This window comes from Trachurus japonicus, chromosome 15, assembly GCF_045865225.1.
Source record: "Trachurus japonicus isolate A0001 chromosome 15, Traja_1.0".
Lineage (NCBI taxonomy): Eukaryota > Metazoa > Chordata > Actinopteri > Carangiformes > Carangidae > Trachurus > Trachurus japonicus.
The window spans coordinates 27336008-27361088 of NC_140921.1; the positions used below are offsets into that span (position 1 = coordinate 27336008).

Below are 25081 nucleotides of genomic sequence, written 5' to 3' on the forward strand. Positions count from 1 at the left end.
TCCGTCGGTATGTAGCTACACTGTGTCTATAGGACAAATCAAAAGTAATCCACTGTAGCTTTAACACTAAATAAGGACATTTTGAACCTGATGTGATGCACACCTATCTTAGCTCCGCCCCCTTACTGTACGAAACTCTGCTCAATTTTCAGTTCCCTTCAGTACTCCTCCTAAAATGCTTTCACAGCTTTTCTCCTGCAGAAGATCAATCGACCAATCAGGGAACAGAGGGAGTGTCTGAGAACAATGACGTTGAGGTTATGTGCTCAGTTTGAAGTTGTAGTTGAGTAACGTCGACAGAGATGGATGTTTGTTCCGTTGTGGCAACTCTGACATCTAGCACGCACTCACTTTGCTACGCTCATTGTGATTTTTAATTTTTTTTTATGAAACCTTTATTTAACCAGGTAAAGCTTATTGAGATATAGAATCTCTTTTTCAAAAGCAACCTGGCCAAGAGGCAGCAAAATTCTAAGTACTAAGTAATAAATAACAACAGTTCAATAAATGTCACAACCAACAGTAGCAATTGGGTAAAGGCAGATCCAATAGTTTTAAACTCCACCTACCAGGAAGGAAAAACTGGTTAGGAAGGTTAATTTTGAGAGACGGCCCACTGGTGACATTATGTTTGGATGTTAATCAGCATTGCTGTGGTCTCCGTGTCCCCCCCCCCAGGTCCCTACGACAACAGGACAGTGTACGAGACCCTGGACATCGGCTGGCAGCTGCTGCGAATCTTCCCCAAGGAGATGCTGAAGAGGATCCCTCAGAGCACGCTGGCAGAGTTTTACCCCAGGGAGTCTGCCGTCCGTCACTGAGGCGCACCAAGGGATGTTCTTGTTCCAGCTTCCTCCCCACCACCCCCACCTTCCATCATTCCTTTCTTTCCCTTTCACTCTTACAACCCTTCACTTTCTGGTGCTCGGAGCCCATGTCGTCGATCCCAGTCTTCACCCTCTGATCTTACTTCCTTTCTGTCCTGTGGATCATCTCACCCCAACATCACCCTTCACTTCTTCTTTCCGCTGAACAAGAACAAAGCAATAACCCTCCCCCCCCTCTATAGTTGTACTGTCATGTATCTGTGTCCAGAAGTTGTGTACGGAAAATGTCTGTGCTTGTAATATCTACCCTTGATTGAAAAAAAACGTGAACATATCCTTAAATGATAGATCAGTCTATTTATTGGGGTGTTACTGCTGAATATCCCCCTTTTTTTTCTTTTTTTAAAGAATGCTATGTGATATCCACCCCCACTGCATACAGGAGGTTTCCTATAGAAGAGAGATGTTGACAAAATAATATCTATCCCACACACCTGTCAGTACCAGTGAAGCTCATGAAGTTTGGTTTTGTTTCTTTGATTATTTGCTGAGCAACACTAACTCACAGCTTCACTTCATTCCAAGTAAACATCAAATACGTGACCATATTCACTTTATGGTGATTTTACAGTCTGGGATTTCTCTTATTTTGTCTGTTTACTGTTTGATGAAGCAAACTGCTGTATTTTGTGGCCTGAGGTTTGCTGTTATTTACCCCAGACAGGCCTGAGCCACAGGCAGAGTTCACTATACATCTATACTGTTTGTTGCCTCCCGTACTCTGTTCTCTCTTCCTCTTGCTTCTTCTCTTCCTGCTCTTTTACGAGACTACAGTGGATGTTAACATTATTTGTGTTTAGTAGCTTGATTTGTATTATGAAAAAGGGTTTACAGATGTATTCCCATCTATCTGCAGAAACAAATTCTTTGTTGTGCAAAAATAATGGTTTTGTGAGTTTGTGTCCATGAATAAATTAAATTATATGAAATATCTCATGTGTTGTGGTCTTTGTTACACTTTAACACACTCCTCTGACCTGTCGTTGTGCACAATAGCCCAGAATCCAGACATGTAGTTTCCCAGATGTCACTATGACCCTATGTGGGACATTTAGGTTTTATAAATTTAAAGGTTTTAGAGGTTTTAATTAAGAGTTAAGGTAACTAAAGAAGGCTGGCCCGTGTGCTCCCATCCAACAGACTGCTGAACAAGTTCATGCTGCTTCTGATAGAAAGCTGTCACAACACACAGTGCAGCACAGTTTGTTGTGTATTTAAGGGACCAACACAATATTAGACAGGAGGTCAGAATATTATGTCTGACTAGTTAATTTAGAAAGATGGTGATGGTGAGCAGTTAAGTTTTAAGAATGAAATCCTGCTAATCAATGTAATTCACTAGTTCTTACTAGTTCCTTCAGCTTTCATCCTAGAAGTTGATTGGTTAGTCATCATCATGTGACAGCAGTATGACACCTGAGCAAATTCCATATCCTGTCAGCTGTAAGACTATAAACAGAATGAAAGCCTTGAATCAACCAAGATCCTATTATTTTTTGGTTTTTCTTTTGACTATATCACAAATTGACAGGAGACCAGAGCACTGCGGATTCAGTCTCCATCAATATGAGTTATCTGCTAGATAAAGATCTTAAAAAGAAAAAGTAAAAAAGGAACACAGATTATTCATCAAACACCATCTCGACAGGTGTAGCTACCAGTGTGGTGACGGAGTTTGCGCGGTGGGGCTCTACCTCTACCTGAACAGGACAGATGTGTGCGGAGGAATACTTCCTGTTGAACTTCGGTCTCTGAGTTGTTCGCCATGGCTGCAGAAGGTCTGGAGCAGATGAGCGTTATTACACGTCTGTCGAACCAAGGTGAGTGTACGTGAAGCCGTCAACTGGTTCTGTTGTGTGTAAACGTCACGCGGCACAGTGACACCGATGTGTGGTCCGGTTCTGTGCACGTGAGGAAAAACCCGCGCGACAGCTAAACGTAAAAAAAAAACAAAAAAACAATGAAGCTGAGCAGTGAGTCCGGTGTAAATTAGGCTGATGAGGCTTCATGTAAGGAACAGATTAGTGGTGGAGGGTGTTGAAGCACAGCCCCGGTCTCTTCTGACAGGTGTTTGCTTCATGTAACGTTCAGGTACCTACAGGGGGAGGACTTCACCTTTACCTCTTAACACCCAGGCTGGTTCGAATAGAGTTGAAAAACAATATACAAAATATTCACATCAGAGTGCAGTCTGTTCTGTTTTGCCTAATATTTTTCAGTTTGTAACAGTAGCTAGTGCTTCTAGTTTACATTTTTCCTGACCTGATTTCAGCTTATCAGTTCTAAAGATGACGCAAAGTCAGTCTCTGCCCAGATAGGCTACTCCTGCTTAGAGAGAGAAGCGTAAAGTAAACATGAGGCATATAGATTTAAAGGGATAGTTCAACATTTTGGCAAATTGGCCTATTAATCCATATAGTTTTAGGAGTAGATTCATTACCTTTAATTGTCGGTGCAATCAGTTTTAGATCGGCGGGGCAGAGACGTGAGCTGCTCAGCCAACAGAGGCTCATGGTATTTCCATGTTTCCCTCATCAAACTAAATACACAATCCAACAACTCCAAAACACTGTGGTGGACAAGTTGTGACCTGCACATTCACCATGCTATGAGATAATAACAACGTATAATTATGTAACATTACGACACATGAAGCAAATACTCAGAACTACTTGCGTTTTTGAAGTCACTCCGCCGAGCAGCCGTGTCTATTGTAGTTCCGGCTACGCATTTGCCTCAAAAACAACTCTTGTCTCGTAATGTTACATGATTATTTCATAGCGTGGTGAATGTGCGGGTCACAACTTGTCCACCAGAGTGTTTTGGAATTGTTGGATTGTGTATTTAGTTTGATGAGGGAAACATGGAAATACCATGAGCCTCTGTTGGCTGCAACTCACGTCTCTGCCCCGCCGATCTAAAAACAGCTTGCACCGACAATTAAAGGTAATGAACCTACTGTACTCCCAAGACTATAGGGATTATGGCAATAGGAGAATTTGCCAAAATGTTGAACTATCACTTTAAATAAAGATGAACTATCCTCTGTGACGTCACCCACAGGTTTTGCCATCCAGTCTGTACATGACAGAAACGGGCGCCTGTCACTCTACTACACACCCTTAATTATGTTAAAGTTCAAGTCTTTGTGAAATGAGTGAGTTCTATAAACATTCACCACAGACGGTTGTCATGAAGGAGGAACTGGCAACAGGCCAAACTGTCTTTATGTCAGGCAGTGTGTTTAATTCTGCTGTTACTTGGACATTTTAACGTGGGAGTGTATTACACACAGTCTCACATTATCCAGTAGTCTCCTTTCTGCTAAGTTAGCTTCATGATTTTCATTTAAGAACCAGAGACAAAGTGAGAATAAGATAAAAGTTTTTTTTTTTTTTTTTTTGTGGTAACATCCAAGATAAATATTTGAGCAGTCAGCGTGTTACTGTACTGGAAACTCTGTGCCAGACACCGGACACAAGGAGTCACGGTATGAGAGAGTGTCACATGCTGGACACACGCTGGACAAGTTTCCACTCGTCTGCTTTTTTAAACAGGAAGATGTGAGTGGTGCTACTGTGATGTGATTTACTGATGGAGACTTACTGGCATCCTCTGCTCCCCACAGCTCTGGAGGAGTATGAGAGTCTGCATCGGAGGCATGAGGCCACAGCCATGGAGGTGAGTGTGTTTCTGTGGGGTCAGGGCCGGTCTGGTTCCACATGTTGGGTGTTAAACTGTTTAGTTACTGTTGCACTTACCTAGTAACAGCTGCAGCTGCCAATACTTTTCTTTTATTAAAAAATAAAATAAAATACTTTTTTTTAGTTCACTGTCCAGCTTGACCTGTCAAGATGGGGACAAACCTTTACTAAATGATTATTATGGTAATTAATTGCCAGAGCAGAGAAACATTGGCAGAGTGAATGAGTGTCAATAAGACTATTAAATCTCTGCTGATAAACAAATAGGTGGTTGGAAAATAAGAATAATCAGATAAATGTGGGCTTTTTAAAATACATCCTCCTGAGGGTTCTACCTTCCTGCTTATTTTGTAGCCTATATTTAATATGGAAACCTAAGGATGTGTTCCCTCATCTGCCCCTCAATGCTCAATGTAAAATATATATTTTTTAAGTGGAACATATTGTCAGTAGTTGAGCAGATTAAAGCAGCACTGTCTCTGTGTGTGTCTCTAACATCAGTGCAGGAGGCTGGAGGAGGAGAGAGACCAGGCCATCAAGCAGCTCAATGAGATCCAGCAAGGTGAGTTCATCTCTCTGGGGCTCCACACATGTCCAGGAAGTGAGATTAATTTTTACAAACAAGCTTTAACTCCTGAATGTATTGATCTAAATGGACACAGTGAGGCAGAGTTTGTCCCAGTTGACAGAAGTAGCTCTGAAATCACCAGGACAGGAAACAGCTCATACAGTTACAGCCTCACGTCTTTGCTGAGTCACACGCACACATGAATTATTATTAATAACAGTGTTATTTTTCCATTCAATAGTACAATAAATACATTTCATAAAATTAAATTTAAAGAAATGATCAAATGAGTGGGAAACATGGGGAATCTGATGAGTTCAGTGGAGGCTTTAAATGTGTAACTTGTAACATAATTACATTTATTAGAATCAACATTTGATGATTCTGATTTCCATAATATAACCTGAGGAATTAGCTGCAATATTACAATTATGGACGTCAGAATCAGAATCAATAAAGTCAATTAAGTAATTCTGATTTTGATATGTCATATATATATATGTCCATATATTGCAGTCAATTCTTCAGGTATATCAGGGGCAACAGATTTACCTCACACACACATACAGTATACACACACACAGAGCTACAGATGAAAGAAAATGTGTCCTTTTGTGACAAACGTCTGCTGTTGTGAAAGTGATCACAGTCATACAAACACGTGAACAGGGACACAGATAATGACGCTGTCACCGCTGCAGCTTCGACCAGGAATCTTTTATATGTTTCAAATGTTTTAGCCCACCATTCAATTTTCTAAAATGACTTTCTTTACAGGTTGAATGCTTTGCTATGACCACTTTAGTTAAGGCAGAATTTGAAATAGGGCAACACATGTCAAAAGATGGAGCAAATAGTTTGTCTTTGTGACGCTGACAGTTGTGTGGATTTTCATCTGAATAAATCTGGTCCGTACTTGTGTATTCAGTGATTCTCCAGCCAAAACACATATTGTGTTTGACTTCCGTGTTAATAGAGGCTGCCTCACTGTGCCAAGCAGCTGCATATTAGGACCTATTACGTGATTTCATAGCTCTTAGAAAATTGCTCCTATTCACAACGAAACGGTTGGGGATGGGGCGACAGGGTTGGTAGGGGGTGCAGTGGGAGGACAGTAGAAAAAGCCCCCAACACACAATCATGCCTTTTCAATTGCCGATGGCAAGGTTGATGACAACATGACCATTGTGTTATAATGATAACACCACAAAGGCATCTGCCCCCCTCATCAAGGCTTCACAGCGGCTGCAGATACAATTTAATTCACTGCTCTGTTGGCGGCGCTGATACCATTATGCAGCACGTCGGCACAGGGGTAATCACTGTCTTTCCTGAGAGGAGGATGAAAAAAGACAAGCACAAAAAAGAGGGGAGAAAAAATGGAGTGATGATGATGGGGAGGCCGAAACTTACAATTAAGACTGCCAATTCTGACGTGTCAGAGCCCCCTGTCGACTCGTGCTCATACACTTTCAACACTTCCACTGCTGTTTATTTACCATGGCTACCAGTAATTATAATTAACATGTCATTTAGTTCAAGGCGTCCCTTCGTTGGTTGTTGAGTGTGGCCATGGCATTATGGAGACAGGCAGAGAGGAACGGAGACAAGGCTGAGGATGAAAACTGGCAGCTAAGTGCTATTTAGTGAGTGATGTGCAGGGCGCCGGAGGAACGCTCATATCGCCCAGAGCTGGCGCTCATCAACTTCTTAATTAGGTGTCACTGGGGGGAAGGAATTGCCCACAGCAGTGGCACTAATGCTTAATATCTCCCTCACTCAACCACAATGTTTAATTAGTTAAGTGGCAGGGCATTGTTTAAGGGTGTCCCTTTTGTACAGAGGTGTGATTGCAGCTTAAACAACATTACAATTTGTGATGTGGAATTTTACCTGATTTTTTTTTTTTCCCGACCACCTCAGTGCGGTTTAAAGCCGCACTAATTAATTTTTCATAACTACAATGGATCAAATGAGTCCCAGCAGAAACATTTACCAGCTCTGCAGCTCTCCTCCTTAGTCTCTGTTGGGTTTTCTGTTTTCAACTTGAAAACTTCATTTTCATTAAGTTTGTGTGAAAGACAGGCAGAGCTGGACACCAGGTGGTGTTGGAGCAGAAGTGAGAGGAGAGGGAACACTGGCTCTTCATTCAATTGACATTCTAATGTTTGTTAGAATATATTTATCCTGGGAGTGTTTATAGCAAGAATGACCTCAAAATATAAGAAAGTGCTGCACAGGAGAGATTTTCGCTTTTATAATTTACTTTAATATCAATATATGCCCAGATCCTCCAGCTCACATACTGTGTGATGTTCCTTCCTACAACTGGACCAACTCTGGTGCTCACACAGAAAGTCTTGTTGGCAGTGTGCCAGTGCTGGAGGATCACAGCCTCAGTCATGTGGAGGTAAACGGGCCGGGGCTCACGCTGAGGAGCTGAGCGTTATGTCGGCCTTCATTTTGCTCTGGGTGTACGAAATCACAGCAGAGGGCCGCGTCGCATGGGATTTTCTTATTCATGTTCCATTAGTCCTCCCACTTCTCTAACCATCTGCTAATGAAGATTGTGCGATGCGGTTGAAAGCTCTGTAATAAATAAGTACGTGGATCTTGAGTTGAGATATTTGAGATGAAATGTTTTCAGCTTGTTCCTCAAAATGAACCGACGCAGATTTGATATAAAACAGGGGGTATTTTAAATTAAATTAAAATAAAAACATGAATTTAATTTGAATTTAGTAGCTCAGTAGTGTATGCAAGGTAACAGGTATGTTTGTAGGCTACATGGCAGTGGCACTAACAGGCCACCACTCATTTTTGCTTTCACATTCATGTTTAAAATATAAACAATTAAGAACAATTTGAATAGCTTCTATGATTATCATGCAATTGACAGACATTGTTGATATTGGCATTGGTATCAGTAAATTTATAATATACCTTGTTAATATAATGATTTATTAATATCATTTTAAAGGTCCAGTGTGTAATATTTGTCGAGGTTTATTGGCAAAATCTGAATATACTCCAAATTAATATATTTGTATAAGTGTATAATCCCTATAAAATAAAATCTATTTGGTTTTCATAGCCTTATAATACTTCTTTTATACATATCGCCATGTTGTGCCACCATGTTTGTACGGAATGGAAAATCCAGTCAACCGGAGAGCAGGTTTCACGTTCATAAATAAAAAATTGAATTATTTAATAGATTAATAATAGAATTGGAATGCTACTGTAGATGTCACTGTTTTCCCCTCATTTTAAACACTGGACCTTTAAATAAAAACATAAATATATGATCCTGTGTATTATTTAATTAGCTTAGTGTTCAATGCACAATAACAAGGTATGTTTATATACTAGGCTGGGTAAAACAACATTTTATACAGCACATACAGTAGGGGGTTCCTGCTCCATCTCTCCATCAGTTTGGGGGTCCTTGGCCTGAAAACATTGAAGACCCCTGGTGTAGAGGAACTATAGGATGTTCACTTGACCCTCATACCTAGATGGGTGGTTACAAACACACAACATACAGTACAGTTGTAGATATAAATTCAATTTGATTTGACAGGATTCAGTGTTTTATTCATAAAAAAACCCACCATTGTTTTCATCATATATTTTTTCCCATGCAGTGCAGAGAAATCAGCCTGAGAGGCAGATGTTTCCCTTCACCCTGGGTTAAGTGCAGCATCACATGTATTATTGTGAACAAAAAGCCCACATAACACCCGAAACTATTATTCATAGTCTTATGCTCCAAAGTTGTTGCCTGCATGTATTCAGTCTATACTCACTATGTGTCGGCCTTGGCTGGTGAAAATAAAGGGAATGAAAATTGTGTGGATGAAAGATAAATTGGCAACATTATTTAGTTCACTTCCTCTTGAATTCATATCATAATGTTGTACAGAGGTCACTCACCAATGAGGCTCCTCAAATGGCAGACACAATAGCAAACTGAAATATACTTCAGTGTCAAGTGTTATGGCACTCTTATCTCAATTAATTGCGCAATGAAATGAGAAGTCACAGGTATGCACCCACTCATTTAGAACGTCCTAATCACCGTCTTTGTTTCCTTAATGGCATTTTGATCAGGTTCAATAGCCATGAGTTGACTTTTTAAGTTTGTATTGACACGACGACAGACATTCAGTTGAATTTCATCTGCTGCTTTTCTGATTTCATTAACATCCCGTCGCCAACAAAGGCTGCCGACTGCCAGGGCTTCTGCGCCGCAGAGCGTGACGTGTCTCTGTATGCGTCTGCATCACTGACCCTGGATTTATTTCAGTCTGTGAAGCTGTGGCTTCATCAGTTGGTTAATATTGTTTTCATTGGCTGAATATGACGATGACATAACAGGTCACAATGAGGTGATTAAACATGACCCCGCAGTGAATTGATTTCCTTTCTCAGGAAAGAATTCTACATTGAATGTCTATAGGAAGCAGGAAATGTGCTATAGGCAGAATATATCACATAAGTTACTAGCAGTTAACACGGATCAGACCGTTGTGCACAGTGGATATTAACCTGGAGATGCTGATTGGTCTCTTCTTTTAGCTCTCCAGCTACATGTTTGTACCCTGATGAAGACTATTGTCGAAACGTTGGGCATGCTTGTTTAAATTTATCAAATTAAGTTTTTCTGCATCAAAGGCTACAAGTGTGACATCGCTTTACTCCGTCAGCTCTCCAGCTATTAACACAGTTGATGATCTTCCTTTACCTGGTGACCTGCTCAACCGTTCTTCATCCCACTGTTCACAGATCTGTGGCCTGTTGTTCACTGAGCACATTGTCTTACACCTTTTCAGCCTGCAACCCCCAAAATAACAGTGTCATAGACTGGTGACCCCCACTATCCCCAGAAGTGAAATATTAAAAACACGTGCATACATGCAGGGCACACGCACTAATAGGGGTATCCAAACACAGTCATGATGACAAGACAAAAGAACAGAACAGCCGTACAACAAGGATATTATTTTACATATAGATATTCACTATAAGATAAAAGTAGAATACCTCAGTAAAAGTAATATCCATGTGACTGATGAGTGAACATCGTTGCTGTCCTATAGACGTGAACTGTAAGCATCTAAACCTGAGGATTTTAAATTTTAACTACGTTTTTACAATTATGGTTAAAATACGGTATTTCTAACAATTTTTGAATTTGATTTGATTTCTGGAAATCATTTTACGAGCCCCCCCCCCCCCCCAACGCCTCGTGACCCCCAATCTTGTCTTACACCATCATCCGCATGTTTCTTCTTTGGAAAAAGAGACCGGCCATGGGTTTATTTTTTATTTTGCTGCCGTTTTTCTGGTGATAACTGCTTACTTTGTTATCTCAGTATAATAAAGTCTGTTTTCCTTTGATAACGCATGTCAATACAACAGAAGACAATAAACAAACTAACGTTAACTGTTATATCAAGATAATCAAATAATAAGTAGTTATCACAGAACACAATAAAATAAAAAATAAATACATTGCCGTACAGTATTCTTCATCTCATTTTCACAATCATTTTGTTTCTAAGTTAAACATTAAAAGGAGCCTTATTGTGAAGTGTAAAACACATCAACTTCTATTCATAATAATAAGACTCCTTCACCAGTTATAATTAGTTGGAACTTGTAAGTGAGAATAATGAGTAGTGAGCATTCCCCTTGCCAATACTGAGCCTTTAGCAATGAATGAACGCTGCTCTGTAATTGTTTATTTCCAATAAAGTTAATTAGTGACCTAAGCATATATATCATTTATAAATCCTTTATAAGGGTATTATTACTGTAAAGTCATATTGAGGGATGTTATAAAATACATTCTATATGGTTTATAATATTCTTTGTTTCTGACTCTTTTGTTTCCCAGTGTCTCACCTGGTCATCGAAGAGGTCAGTGCCATTCAGGAGAACCTGGAGATCGAGAGGACGTGTAGAGAAAGCGCCGAAGCCCTGGCCTCCAAGGTGCGGTTCATCTTTATACAAACACTCTCTGTTCAAATGAACCAGCAGTGTAGCAGTCAAAATAACACATCCTCACAATCAAGAAAATGGTATCATTACGTTAAAAAGCATGGTGGGAATAATGTAATCAGAATAGTGGGATTTGTTGATTTAGAACAAGCTTGGCTAAATAAATACTACGGCATAAAATCTGCCATTTAAGATGTGTCTGTGGTCAGTGTATGCCAGAAACCATCACTTTGACACATTCAATTTGTATGTTGCAATCAAAAGCACTCTGCGCTCCTCCAGCTCTGCCGCTGTCCCTTAGTGTCTCAAATTGCGTTGGATTCTTTCGACTCACTTTTTTGGGGTCCTTGCTAAAATGTGAGTTGTGATTGAGAGTTGGGGAGCTTGGCACATAGTGATTTCACAGCCCACTGGTGTTGAGCTTATCACTGTAATCATTTCTCATTCAATTTCTGGACAAAAGCCCTCACAGGCCGTGTGGCTGGGCCAGATTTTGGGCAGTGGGAGGCTGGGGGGGAATTATAGTGAAGGTTGACTGTTGACTTAAAATGTTTTTTCTTATGTTCCCTCGGCGTACCTCTTTCTGTGGGCTTGTGTTTCACCACCTCATCTTATGAGAGTGACTACTAAGATTTGTACTGGCCCCAAGTACCATAAGGTGTCTCTGGGCAGGTTGACTGAGTTGTTGATAAATCCTCACCTGCTGCAGGGAATTTATTCTTTTTTACAAAACCTGCCTCTGAGATTCTCATCTACTCGTCTATTGACACTGTCGACTGCTCATCGCTGCTATTCATGTTAGATTTTGTGAAGGTTGAAAAGCTTAACCTTTAAATTTACACGTAACAAATGGCAGACGCGATGATAATAATTTACATTCATTCTAAAGGTTCCTGCCGAAGCTGCTGTGATCCTGACGTGGAGCAAATGTTAGTGCAACAAAGTGTGACAGAGTGATATGTTTTCGGACAAGGTCATTCAAAGTAGTAGAGTTTTTGGTGCAGTCTTTGCTTTGTTTTTCCACACACATGCTGACAGGCTCATGAGTCTCACCACATTCTGACTTGTTGAACCCAAAACTGTTACAATCTATCTCTGCCTGAGCGTATTTCTGCCACATTGGAGCGTCCACCTCACAGTGGAGTTTCCAGTCCTTCTAAAGAGAGTAACTACCACAAATCTGCCCCCTGGTTCAGTATGCCCAGCACATGTGTGGTTCTCAGTGGTGATAGGTGAGAGCTGCTCCACACAATGGAGCGCAAGCCCATTTGTCTGTTGATATATGCCACCACGGTGGTATTGTTGTTTAAAAAAAGGCGATAAATGCCAGTACGAGAAAGGGCCAGAAGGCCTTGAACCTAAGACCTATGACTGTGATCCCTTATGTTGGGATAAGAATACTCTTTTCCTAGTTAATTGCGAAACCAAGGGCCATCAGATGCGATGTCCGCAGTGTTTCTGACTCCATCATCTCTATGTCCACTACCAGGCACGTTGCATCCTCCCTCAGACTCAGCAACAGCCCCAGGGAGCACCAGAACCCCAACCCTAATAGATTTAAATTTAGCAAACGTTTCAACGTTTTTGTGTCCTTCAGGTCTGTGGATGTAACACAGTTGCCTGGGTGCACAAATTCAATCAGTTTTGTGTGCATCAACATCCTGAACTTGCACCATCTCAGCTACTTGATCAGAGCAGGCAGGTCTAATATCGGCCATAACCTTGAATAAAAACCACAAAGGGCCTGTCATAGCGGTCCTATTGGAACAGCTCTTTTGTTCTGCAGAGTGGTAATTCTTTCTGCAAAATACAAGCTTTCTCTCCCTGAGCCTGCAACTGCAATACCCCGTGGAAACAGGACAGAGAGGACACAAACTGGAGCCTGTTTATTGCCCAGACTGACACCTTACACATGTACCACTATCCAACCAAGAGGCATTTCCATGGTAGCCTGACTCTCGCCAGACCCTTGTAGTTCCGCAAAGCTACGCTGAGCTCCGCACAAGGGTCTGGGACTGCTCCATAGGCGATTCATTTCAGAAGGCGGGGCCTTGTAAAAAAATCTTGTATGTGATTGGATAAACCACTTGTCCGTTATCTTGAATGACGTGCTACTTCAGCCACTCACTGCGAGCCGCCATTGTTGTTTGACTCAAACAGTCGCTTCAGCGCTACGTCACACCTCAGAAAGTCCCGCCCAGCGATCCTGATTGGTTCATTATTTTTTGCTCCGGGGAAGAAGTTTGCATTGGCCTCGAGTCCAGACCCTTGTGCGAAGCTGAGCGTAGCGCCTCTGGCGTAGCTTTGCGGAACTACAAGGGTCTGGCGAGAGCCAGGCTATTTCCATGGTGCCAGTCACAGCCAACGGGCCGGCCCCCTGACCCACAAGTGGACTCATATACCCCTTTTACCAAAAAGAACCTGGTGCTAGTTCGGGGCTGGTACAACTCTCATGCCTCCAAAGAACCAGTTTGCTTTGCCACTGGCAAGGAGCCAAGTCAGAGCCACTGCCCCCCATGCAGGGGCTGGCCCTGTCTTTGGAAGCCTACTAGGTAGGCTATGAGGTAAATTCATTCAAAACCGCTGATGCTCCCGTTCCCGTCGGTGGCAGTTTTTCAGCAAGCAGTCTCTGCATTTGCCTCTAAAACAACTCAGTCTCATAACGTTCTGTTATTATCTCATAGCGTGGTGAATGTGCAGGTCACAACTTGTCCACCAGAGCTTTTTGGAGTTGTTGGATTGTGTATTTGATGAGTTTGATGAGGGAAACCAAGAAATCCCATTAGCCTCCATAGTGTAGCTCTGAGCAGCTCGCGGCTCTGCTCCACCGTTCTGAAAATAGCTTGCACTGACAGGGATTATGGTAGTGGGCCAATTTGCCAAAATGTTGAACTATCCCTTTAACAAACGTAATAAGATATTGATCTATGTACGTATATCTTTGCTGTGGTCCTGTTGGTCAGGTAACCCCAACCCCAACCCCTGGTGCAATCGGTTCTTGGCTCTAGACCAGCAAGGAGTTGGTGCTTGTCTGGAACCAGCTTTGAGAGCCAGGAGCCAGGAGCCAGGAGCCGGTGCCTAGGCGGTCGAAAAGCAAAGAACCGGAGCTAAATCAGGCTCTGGCTCCAAACCAGCACTGGAACCAGCTCAGTGGGAAAGAGGTACTAGTGCCTCTTTGTGGCCTTATGTGCAGTCACACAGACTATTTTAGTTTTTTGTGGATGTGCTCCTGGCTGGTGGTCTGGATGCATACAGTACCTGAAAACATCTTGGGAGACAGTTGCAATGCTTCACCATCTCTCATCTTCTGCTCCTCAAAACTTTTCTGCATGGTTGCCAAAGCTTGGCCGATTGAGTGCTTATGGTCCACAGAACTGATAGTTGGGTCTTCTCTGTCTGAGCAAGCCACCAAGCACTTAGCCGCCCACCTAGCTCCTGTTTCTACGACCATCATACAATGGCTCTTTCAGGCAGCTGCACCCAGACAGCGTACCTATGCAGAGGCGAGCAAGACTCCGTCCTCAGGTACAGTTTGTCTGACAGGGCTTGGGTAGATGAAGAGTCCACCTGTCGTTCCGTCTGGTAGATGCATTAGAGGTCGGCCCAGTCCAACACCAACCTTCCTTTGACAGGGTTTTGGCACTGGGTTGGAGTGTGGGTTGCTTCACGACCATGTCCCCAACTTGAAGCACTCAGGAAACTGGGTTGTAGAGGTTTGTGTGGATACAATGCTAATGTTTTTTTCAGGACCCAAATACAGACAAAGAAACTTTAATGACTTATGGGGGGGTAACACAAAAACAACTACTGCCAGTCAGGCTGTCCAAGGTCAAACTGAGTCCAGAGAAAAACGACAAAGAATAATCTAATGGAAAGCCAGCACGGACACAGGAAACATTAAAGAAACTCGCAGTGCTGCTTTTCAGTAACATTTCAGCAGCATTTACACTTTCAATGTGTAACATCATTTTTATGACTTATTTATATTTTAATCAAAGGCAGAATACACAACAAGCTGTTCTTCAAACCTTAAGCATTATTCTTTTTCTTTTTTTTACCCAATGATGGTAATTTTATCTAACAAATAATCCCACTCTGAAAGAGGCTAAAGTTCACAACAATTCCTTAAGTCCTCAATGTTTTGAATTAAAAAGCAGCCAGAGGGTGTTAGCAATTTACACCCAGTTAAATCAGAATGTGTTTTTGATGCTTCATATTTTTATGTTGACGTGTGATCAAAGGTAAGATGAAGGCTGCGACCTCCAAGACCTAATTTATCTGAGTATATAATTTTAGACGTGCATTTCTCGCCAATTGTAGATTATTATCAAAATAACGTGATTCCATGTTATGTATTGTTGATTGCATTTCAGGGGAAAAAAAGATGCAGTCAGAAGGGCATCATCAAAAGATGGAATTGCTGCAATCCGCTCCCACCAGGATGCCATTAATAAATGTTTCTTTTATGGCTCGCCTTTTCTATTCCCTCTCTTTTTTTTCCTCCTCTGTAGGCACTTTCCTTCCTTCAGATGACACTGAAAAACAGGCATAATTGGCATCTATCTCCTTCCTATAGGCTTCATTCATGCTTTGCCTTGTGATGGGATCCTTAATTGATACATATGGCTGTCCTGATGATTGGACTTTCAGAAATGGGGGCGGCCATTGTGGCAGTTCAGTGTGTTCAAGTCAACTGATCAATTTGCAAAGAATTTCATGGAAGATTTCAAGGCAGCAGCGGCAGAAGAAGAAGAAGAAGAAGAATACGTGTTAGAAGTTATAATCACAAAGAAAAACAGGATGCACAGAAATGCAAAATACAAATACATGTCACAAAAAAAAAACCTGTGATTACATCTAAAAGGAGAGATATTCACTGCCTTTTCCTGCTTCCTTCATCTGCTGGTGCTCCTCTAATGACGTCTGTTTTTTTTTCACACCTTATCATTGCGTTTGCATGCGTCCTGCCATTATAACTGATTGCAGGGCCAAAGAAAAGAGGAAATCAGGGCAACATCTCATCTGCCCCGTGTGTCTCTGCACTGCATCATTTCTCCGCCTGTTTTCCTCTGGCTTAGTACAAAGCACACACTTATCAGTGTATGCCCATTTTGAGAAGAGGAGGGGGGGGGGGGGGTAACCTCTGTGGGGTTTTGTTGGATTCATGTCATCTTTTAAGGAATATGTGCCGAACATGCCATAAGTTGTTTTTGTGGCTGAATGGCGTACTCTCTCTATTTACAGCACACTCAAGTTCTTATTGTTGTGGCCGTGCTGTTGGAGGACTGTACTTACTTTTGAGAAAAACATCTGCGAAATTATTCTCATCATTCAAAGAGAAAAAAAAAAAAAGTTCACTTGAATCACATCTTACATCTCACACAGATGTGAGTTGTTACTATTACACAACTTTTAAGGAGTTAATTGTGTAAATTACTCCATTCTTCTTCTTTTTTCTCCACTCAGAGGCAGGGACATTTTGTTCTCAGGTTGTTCATCCGTCCAATTTTCGTGGACATGATTTATCTCAGTCCACCTTGACAGAAATACTTCAAATTTGCCACAGACGTCCATTTGGAAACAAGGACAAGAATCAAAGGTCAAGGTGCAGGTATTGTGAATGCAATATCTCGAGGAGTCTTCAAGGTGAAAGTGCTTCATGCAGAGTGGGACACACTGTGTGGTACTGAATAGATTTAATATAAAACATCACCTACAGTGCAGCACCATGGAATAGTCTTTTCTGTGTCTCTCCATGTGTCCCCTTGCTGCAGCTGAACCGTCAGAACCGCTCCCTGAAGAGGAAGAGCATGATGCTGCTGTCCCACCTCAGCCCAGACACCATCACCGAGATCAATCTTGACGACGAAGAAGACGAAGAGGATGATGGTGAGGACCTAGATGCAGCCAGCAAGGTCTGCACCTCCCCCCAGTGCCAGACCCCCATCTCAGGTACAGTACCAGACAAAAAATCTGCATCTGTTTCAATTCTAAAATACTGTCACACAGTGCTTAATTTGTAAATCATAAGGTGCCGGAACGCAAAGTACATATAACAGCTCGGGATGACGAGACGGGCACAGGTCCCGGAACGTATACACAAAACGTGCTGAAAACAACATGCAAATGCCCACTTGCCACGCCGTGGGACTTACAAGACTCAATTTCAAATAATATCCATGGTATAAATGTTATGACGATAATTTACAATTATTTTAGGCTATACTCCGCACAGCACAGGCAAATGCCCACATCACCACAGGTGGGACTTACAGTATCTACAGTCAGCAATTAATTTCTCAACAGGTCAAAAAAAAAAAAAAGAGCTTTTTATAAATCACACAAATCTTCCATTATTATTATTATTATTATTATTATTATTATTGTTCAAAGATTGGCACGGTGGCCTATTAATATAAAGTATGCTCACCATTTAGTTGTCCAAAACACCCCACATCACGAGCATGTCCGGATTCTCCTCCTCCTCTTTTTTTCGGGCTTTGCTGCGCGTGTCTGTGGCAGTTCTGTGTCCTTTGGCCACCCACGACCTCACGTACGGGACTGGATTGAATTTAGCGAGGGGGGGTCCAACAAGATTTAGGAAGAGTAAAGATGATATGGTGGATGTGAGCAGTGAGGCACGGTTGGCAGTGCAAATCAAGTTCATTTGAGAAAATCCGCGCTCACATTCAGCACTTGCAATGGGGATGCTGTTGACAGCAACAAGTAACTCCATCAGCTCATCGGGGGTGTCTTTTCCATCTGAGTCTCTGTACTTTCTGTAGGCCCGTATGACTGCGCGCGGGTTGTCAATGTTGAAGCGCTGACACAGTGACTCAACCTCAGTCTCTCCATACAGCGCACCTGCGTCCTCGGGCCAGTACTGTGCGTAAAGCACCTTCAACTCCTCAATGAACTTGTTATATCCAGTTTTATCAGGCATCCGGCCTCCTTGAGATAACATGCGATCCTCCAAGTTCTTGGCCACAGTTAGGAAAAACTGCTTGGGGTCGAGTGTTTTGTCGCTTGATTTTCCTCCATTCAGCGTGATGCCATGGAGAGAGTTTTCCTCAATTCCCCTCAGTTCAGTGTAGCGCCCTGGCCGATCCGACATGGCCTCAAATTCGCTGATTTCCTGACAAATTGTCTTGTGTGCTGAAATGATGGTAATGTCTCGTTTTTGAAGCTCGACTGAGAGCTCGGATAATTCTTGCAATGCATCGCACATTATGCCTAAGTTGTTAACAAACGCATGCGATGATATGCGCATAGCAAGCCCACTGTATGTTTGCTTTGTGACACTGTCACGGGAGGGATCTTCTGATGCAGTTTTGAAATGCTTGTAAAGTGCTGGATAATTCTTCCACACTGCTTCAACGGTTCTAAAACTCGATGCCAGCCCATCTAGTGTCTAAAATACGACCTATTTTGCATAGCTGGACATCCAGGCTCTCAGCAGACTCTCTCACAGCTCCATTCGGTTTTTGTTAGATGTGCTATACACTGCGTATAAACTTGTCCATCAAATATTAAAGTGATTTATGGCGCCCATCTCTTTCACTACGTCTGCGACTGCAAGTTCAAGCCTGTGGGCTGAGCAGTGCCACACAGTAATGTTAGGGAAAATGGCCTGGAGCCGACTCGCCACTCCACTTTCACCGCTTTTTACGCCCTAACATAACAGAAGCACCATCACAAGTTACTCCAATGAGGGTTTTAGAGAGAAAATCCTGTGTCAAATGCAGGCGCTCCAGCGCAGACAACAGTTTGTGGACAATACCATGAGCAGTTAGATCATCTCGCTCTACGAGTTCAGTAAAAATGTTGTAGGCTTGTCCATATCAGGGCAACTGAGCCCTAAGGTATATTATTAAAGCAGCTCTTTTTGCTTAAACTGGTTGACTCATCCAGCATTAAACTGAGTTTGGGGGTGCACTGTACTATTTTTTCAAACAGTTTTCTTTTCATTTCTTGAGAAATATGTTTCTGTATGTTTACACACGCAACATTGGAATGTAAAATCCTCCCCATATCGAGTCCATTTAATTCTTGGCAATCAATCTCATGTTCGAACCCATATGCGGGACGGTGGCGTTTAGCCTCCTTGTACGCCGTGCGAAATACGCGAGCTGTAGTGGCTATCTGTTCAGACTGACTATTAATTATAGACTGTCCTAAAGTGTCCACTTTTGCCTTCTCAAGAATGCTTGCTGCTGCTAGGTGAGCCTTGGTACGGGCATGTTCAAATACTTTTTTTCTGATTGCGCGTTGCTGTTTTTTAATATCTGGAGCAGATGAGGTTACTGTGCATGAAAGCCACTCTTTTGCGAGTTTCATCCCCCCCGTCTTCTCTGCCCCCAAAGTCCCCACCGCCTTACATGTTGTGCAGCCAAAACCTGTATTTTTCATAAGAAGCCAGGGGTAGTAGCTCTGCTTAACTTTGAACTGAGTAGCTGTCCAAACTGTGCATCCCATCCCGGACGTCCCATCTCCGCTCAGTGCGCTCCCCTCTCCTTCCGAATCTTCCTGCTGTGAACCAGCTGATGTCACGGCGGCGGTTCCCGCCTCTTGCTCCAGCTGTTGTACCGGGCTAGCTGATGCCAGGGTACACGCCTGTTGCTCCGGCTGTTGGTGGTCCACCTGGCTGACTGCTAGCGCTGTAGCTGGCTCCTGCTCCGGCTGGCGGTGAACCTGACCAGCTGCTGCCACGGTGCCAGCCTCCTGCCCCGGCTTGGCTAGCTGTGGGTGAACCCGGCTAGCGGCGCTAGCCTCCTGCTGCAGCCGGTTTTTACCTTCAACGTGACCGCTGCAGCTGCCCTCATCGCCGGCTTTTCTGACTCGTTTTGAGTCATGCAACTCGTCCTTTTTCTTGAAAAAGGACAGTAAATTCATCTGTCTCTTTGACATTTTCGCGAAATGCCTAACGGTTTTTCCTCTCTTCCTTCTCCTGAGATGCGGCGAATTTCAAAAGTTTATTTTTTTTTCTGTAATAGTGACGGGGGCGTGGTTTGTTGATTTCAAATTACGTTAAATCTTAAAAAACATGTCATTTTTGGGATTTGTTCTGTAAATTAATACATGCATATTATTATTTTATTTTTATTTTATTTTAAACATTTTTTATGTGTTTTCTTTTTTTTATGAGAGGTGCCGGATCTGCCGAAATAGGTACCGGAACACAGGGAGGCCAAAATTAAGAGGTGCCGGATCTTGTTCCGGCAGGATCCGGCTCAAATTAACCCCTGCTGTCACACATTTACCAGCAACTCAACCCTCACTGTGCCGTGTTCTCACCTCTGGAAAAATTACATTTACAATGTGTCTACAAGAAAATCTCCATCTACAGCACTAGAGCTGGTGCACTGTTGCTTAGTAACGGTAAACATTTGTTTGTCAGCACTGGCTTGAGCTCTAAATGTTTTAAACCACAAAAAAAATACAAAATGTTATTTAGACAGTTTGGTTTTAAAATATAGAATATAAAGCACAAAACACTGTAACATGAACTTCTACATACAAACATCTGACATCACCTTTGTCTCCACCTGACAGCCTTACCAAATGATCTTAGTAGCCTACATAAAAAGAAAGTAGCCTGCCCTACACAACATTAACAACATGTACAGTATGGGCATTCTGACTTCATTCAACTCAGATACCCAAAGATAATTTGTGTGGTTTCATTGTAAAGATGTTTCTACCACCTGACGAACACAGTTCACCCAAACTTTAATTTAGCGTCTATCAGGGATCATATAGCAATTAAAGGTCCAGGGTGTAAAACGGGGGTGAAACCGTGATATCCAGCGTTCAGATTCTAGTTTGCAGCGCTCACTCGCTTGGCTCACCCCTCCCATCGGCAAAGTGACGGTGGCCTTCTAGGACAAAAAAACTTGTTTACCTCGAATGGGACGACTGGGAGTATTTCAGGAGCATGGAGCGATGAGGTGAAGATCTATACCATTTCACCATATGTCTGCTGTTTCCTTCTCATTCTTCTTCTCTTCCGCCTTCTTTTTCGTTGGTTTATTTATGAACGCGAAACTTGTGAAACGTGCTCTCTGACAAAATGTATTTTATAGCGATTATACACTTATACGAACATAAACAGCAGACATATCGTAAAATGGTTTTGTCCCAGTCTTGGTAAAAAAGTTTTTTTGTCCTCGGAGGCCACCGTCACTTTGCCGATGGGAGGGGTGAGTGCGAGCGAGTGAGAGAGCGCTGCAATCTAGAGTCTGAACGCTAGATATCACGGTTTTACCCCCATTTTACACACTGGACCTTTAAATGAGTGGGCACTCAAATAAATATTCCATGGGCCACAACAGCAGAGAAACGAGCGGCAAATTGAGAAAGGATGCAGATTTAAAGACAAATATGAAAATACAAAATTAAAACAGCAACAGAAATGCAAATGAAACAATACACTGCAGGAAACGTTAAGAGGAAACCAATGCAAATACAGAAACAAAGCAACCTTACATTCACTCTGTGGTCTCCATGGTTATTTTAGACTCCATCAGCTTTTTACAGTCACATTATCCGTATCCATGGAGCCTCATTTGATACAGTGTGTGTAGTGATGTGTAAACAGTGACACTATGCAAGTGCATGAAGTAAGTGGGTTATAACCACGGATGTTCAGTGAGTCTTAAACTGCCTTAAACACCAGTGAACTACTTTTCCTGTGGTGCATGGGAAATGTCACAGTGAGTCCAGTAATTAGACCAGTGGTGATAATGGATTCACTCTGATGCAGAAAATGGTTGAACACAGTCGACTTCCTGCAAGACTATGGGCTTATTATATTGAAAATTCATAAGTGCAGCACATTGCTGTTAATGAGTGCACATGATGAACATGCTTTCACTCTGCATGTTTTTACTATATATATATATATATATATATATATATATATATATACAGGTTTAAATAACATGAAATTAAGGAGCAGGAGTGGCAGATTCTGAGTTTCAAGCACACAGATGAGCCTGATGAAGGTCCTACACCGTCAGTTCTCATCTGTTCACACACCTTTTGAACATTTTGATTTAATTTGGGATTTTTATTCAACTGCATACTTGTCTTTTTCATACCTGTCCTTTTTAACAAAGGGCATCTCATCCCCAGCTAAAAACAATTTCAGATGTCACCGACCTTTTCTGCTTATAAGTACACTCCTAAATGTCTCAGTCTCGTCCTGCTGTGAGCTGCTTCTCCTGGGCGCAGAAATTCCTGAATTTTATTTATCTAATGTCAGTCATTTCTTTCATGCAGGCGACTGACATGTACGTGTACAGAAATACAAGCTGTTGTTTTGTTGATCTTGCAGTACCTTCATGCAGAGCACATTTACTTATCAAACACTTAACAGAGAAATATCTGTGGCCAATGCAGTGCAGCCATGGAAATACATACGTACATACAGCTGCAGGCAGCAATGTACAGGTTCCAACCACAAGCATGTTTGTTTATTAAAGAGACCCAAAGGAGTTTGCTTTTGGTTATAAAAGAGTCTCATATTAATGTGGATGAATCTACGTTACCCACATTTGTTAGTGGGTCCATTTTCGATAAATATATCGTTCTATCTTTATAGTTATTTTGATATTATTATTAAGTGGTCGACTCGCCCAGCATTTCCTACTTTCGGTTTCCCGGACCCTGCCCGGCGGGTCATGGGAATAACACTGCCGGATCGCTATTAGCATTGTTTATGGTCAGAACTATGACAGTATCTGATCATCTTCTTTTTTTTTAATAATATAATGATATCCATCTATTATAATTTGACTATACTACAACCCATATATCAAGAACAACATCCTAATTAATGGAAGTTATGTTTTAAGTAATGTTCTTTTAGAGCTTTTTTAACATATATATACTATATATGTAGTATGGGAGCACATCCCATATACAGTATACTACATCTTCTACTACAATAACACCACTACTACTACGAATTTTAAAATAAATAAATAATGATAATACTAATAAAAATTATAATAATAATAAAAAATAATACTTGTCTTTGTTGCAGAGCTGCAGGATCGGCTGGAGTCGACAATGACGGAGAAAAATCGAGCAGTCAGTGAACTTGAGTCTTTGAGAAACCAACTGAGAGAAACCAGGGAGGAAGTAAGCATCTTTCTGTTGCTTTTCCCTGCTGCTAACACTCCATTCACACTGCATTTAATCCACACATTTGTGCTCATATCAAATGAATGGCAACGGCAAGGCCACCACACTCTTGAAAACCTGACATTAACACGACGCCAGATGTGGACAACCTGAGTATGTGCACATTAGCATGTTGACAGAGGAGAGTAGGTGTTAATACTGCGCTGTGTGGTGATCCATCACAGTGAACATCATGGCTGCATTTGTGTGATGGAAGGGTGATGGGATGCAAACTGCATATCGCTCAGTGCACTGCAGCTTAAGAAAACACATGCAAACTGAAGATAAATGAAATCCTGTCCAGACACAGAGACATGCTGGAGACTGTGTTGACTTTTTTTTTGGTAAGGACAAATCGAGTGGTTAGAGAGCACGTGCCATGTTGGCATATATTGTAGGCGCTGATTACTGATTGGATTCCGGACCGAGACAATTATTTTTGCATGGCATTCCTCTAGTCTCTCTTCTGGTCTCTCTGCACTGTCCTGTCAAATAAAGGCAAACAAATGTCCCTAAAAGAAAGGATAAATACTGTATTGATGTACAGGTGGAGTTAAAAATGGTCTTAGGTTATGAATACCAAAATACCAAAGACATTTGAGGCCCTTTATTTAAGTAACTTCACAAACAATGGCCAGCGTGAAGACTCCAGGAGGACCTGTCTTCTTTGAGACACTGGCTGGACATTGTTGAGGTGATACTGGATATGGAAAGACTCACACATCCTGCAAATACAATTGAATTTGAAGAGAAATTGGTGAGATGGACCATTCGCAGAGACACAGTAACTCGGAGTAAAGATGGACATCCTGTTTTTGTCAGAGTGTTTTCAGTCTCTCTGACACTATTCATCTACAGTATTCTTTTGCAAACAAAAGGAAACACAAACGTGCAAATTCAGAAAACGTCTTCATCAATTTGACAACACACAAACACAACCACATGTGACCCAAGTTCAAGTCCAAGCCGTGGCCCTTTATTTCATATTATCATCATCATCGCTCTCACTCTTGTTCTCTTTCTTATTCTCACTCTTTCTGTCAGAATTATGGCAAAAATAATTAAAAGGGATAGTTCAACATTTTGGCAAATTCTCCTATTGCCATTAGCAGCCATTTAGCAGTAGGTTTGTTACCTTTAACTGTCGGTGCAAGCTGTTTTTAGAACGGCAGAGTAGAGCCACGAGCTATTCAGAACTACACTACGGAGGCGAATGGAATTTCTTGGTTTCCCTCATCAAACTCATCAAATACACAATCCAACAACTCCAAAACGCTCTGGTGGACAAGTTGTGACCTGCACATTCACCACGCTATGAGAATATAACAGAACGTTACCAGACAGAGTTGTTTTCGAGGCAGAGACTGCTTGCTGAAAAACTGCCCCGGACGTGAACGCACATCAGCGGTTTTGCACGAATTTACTGTCTCGTAACGTTCCGTTATTATCTGAATGTGAATGTGCAGGTAACAACTTGTCCGTGAGAGCGGTTTGGAGTTGTTGAATTGTGTATTTGACGAGTTTGATTAGGGAAACCAAGAAATTCCATTAGCCTGCGTAACATAGCTCTGAGCAGCTCATGGCTCTGCTCTGCCGTTCTGAAAATAGCTTGCACCAACCTACTCCTAAGATTATGAGGATTATGGCAATGGGCCAATTTGCCAAAATGTTGAACTATCTCTTAAAAAGAAAAAAGTGATAAACCAGCTGGGATACACCCGTTCAATGCT

The 25081-nt window shown here is 41.9% G+C and overlaps 2 protein-coding genes across 2 annotated transcripts in view; both read left to right on the plus strand.

Annotated features, from left to right (window-relative positions):
• Window positions 1–1816, plus strand: part of atp6v1ba (ATPase, H+ transporting, lysosomal, V1 subunit B, member a) — a 35914-nt gene extending 34098 nt beyond the window's left edge. Inside the window, exon 14 of the mRNA XM_085800836.1 lies at window positions 679–1816. Coding sequence (XP_085656962.1) covers window positions 679–821 — 143 coding nt within the window. The 3' untranslated portion in view covers window positions 822–1816. The remainder of the gene's footprint in view (window positions 1–678) is intronic.
• Window positions 1817–2570: 754 nt separating this feature from the next.
• shtn1 (shootin 1) overlaps window positions 2571–25081 on the plus strand; it is a 30600-nt gene continuing 8089 nt past the window's right edge. The window contains exons 1-6 of the mRNA XM_085800840.1: window positions 2571–2707; window positions 4516–4568; window positions 5093–5153; window positions 11062–11156; window positions 16940–17117; window positions 23212–23309. Of these exons, the coding sequence (XP_085656966.1) occupies window positions 2653–2707; window positions 4516–4568; window positions 5093–5153; window positions 11062–11156; window positions 16940–17117; window positions 23212–23309 (540 nt within the window). The 5' untranslated portion in view covers window positions 2571–2652. The remainder of the gene's footprint in view (window positions 2708–4515; window positions 4569–5092; window positions 5154–11061; window positions 11157–16939; window positions 17118–23211; window positions 23310–25081) is intronic.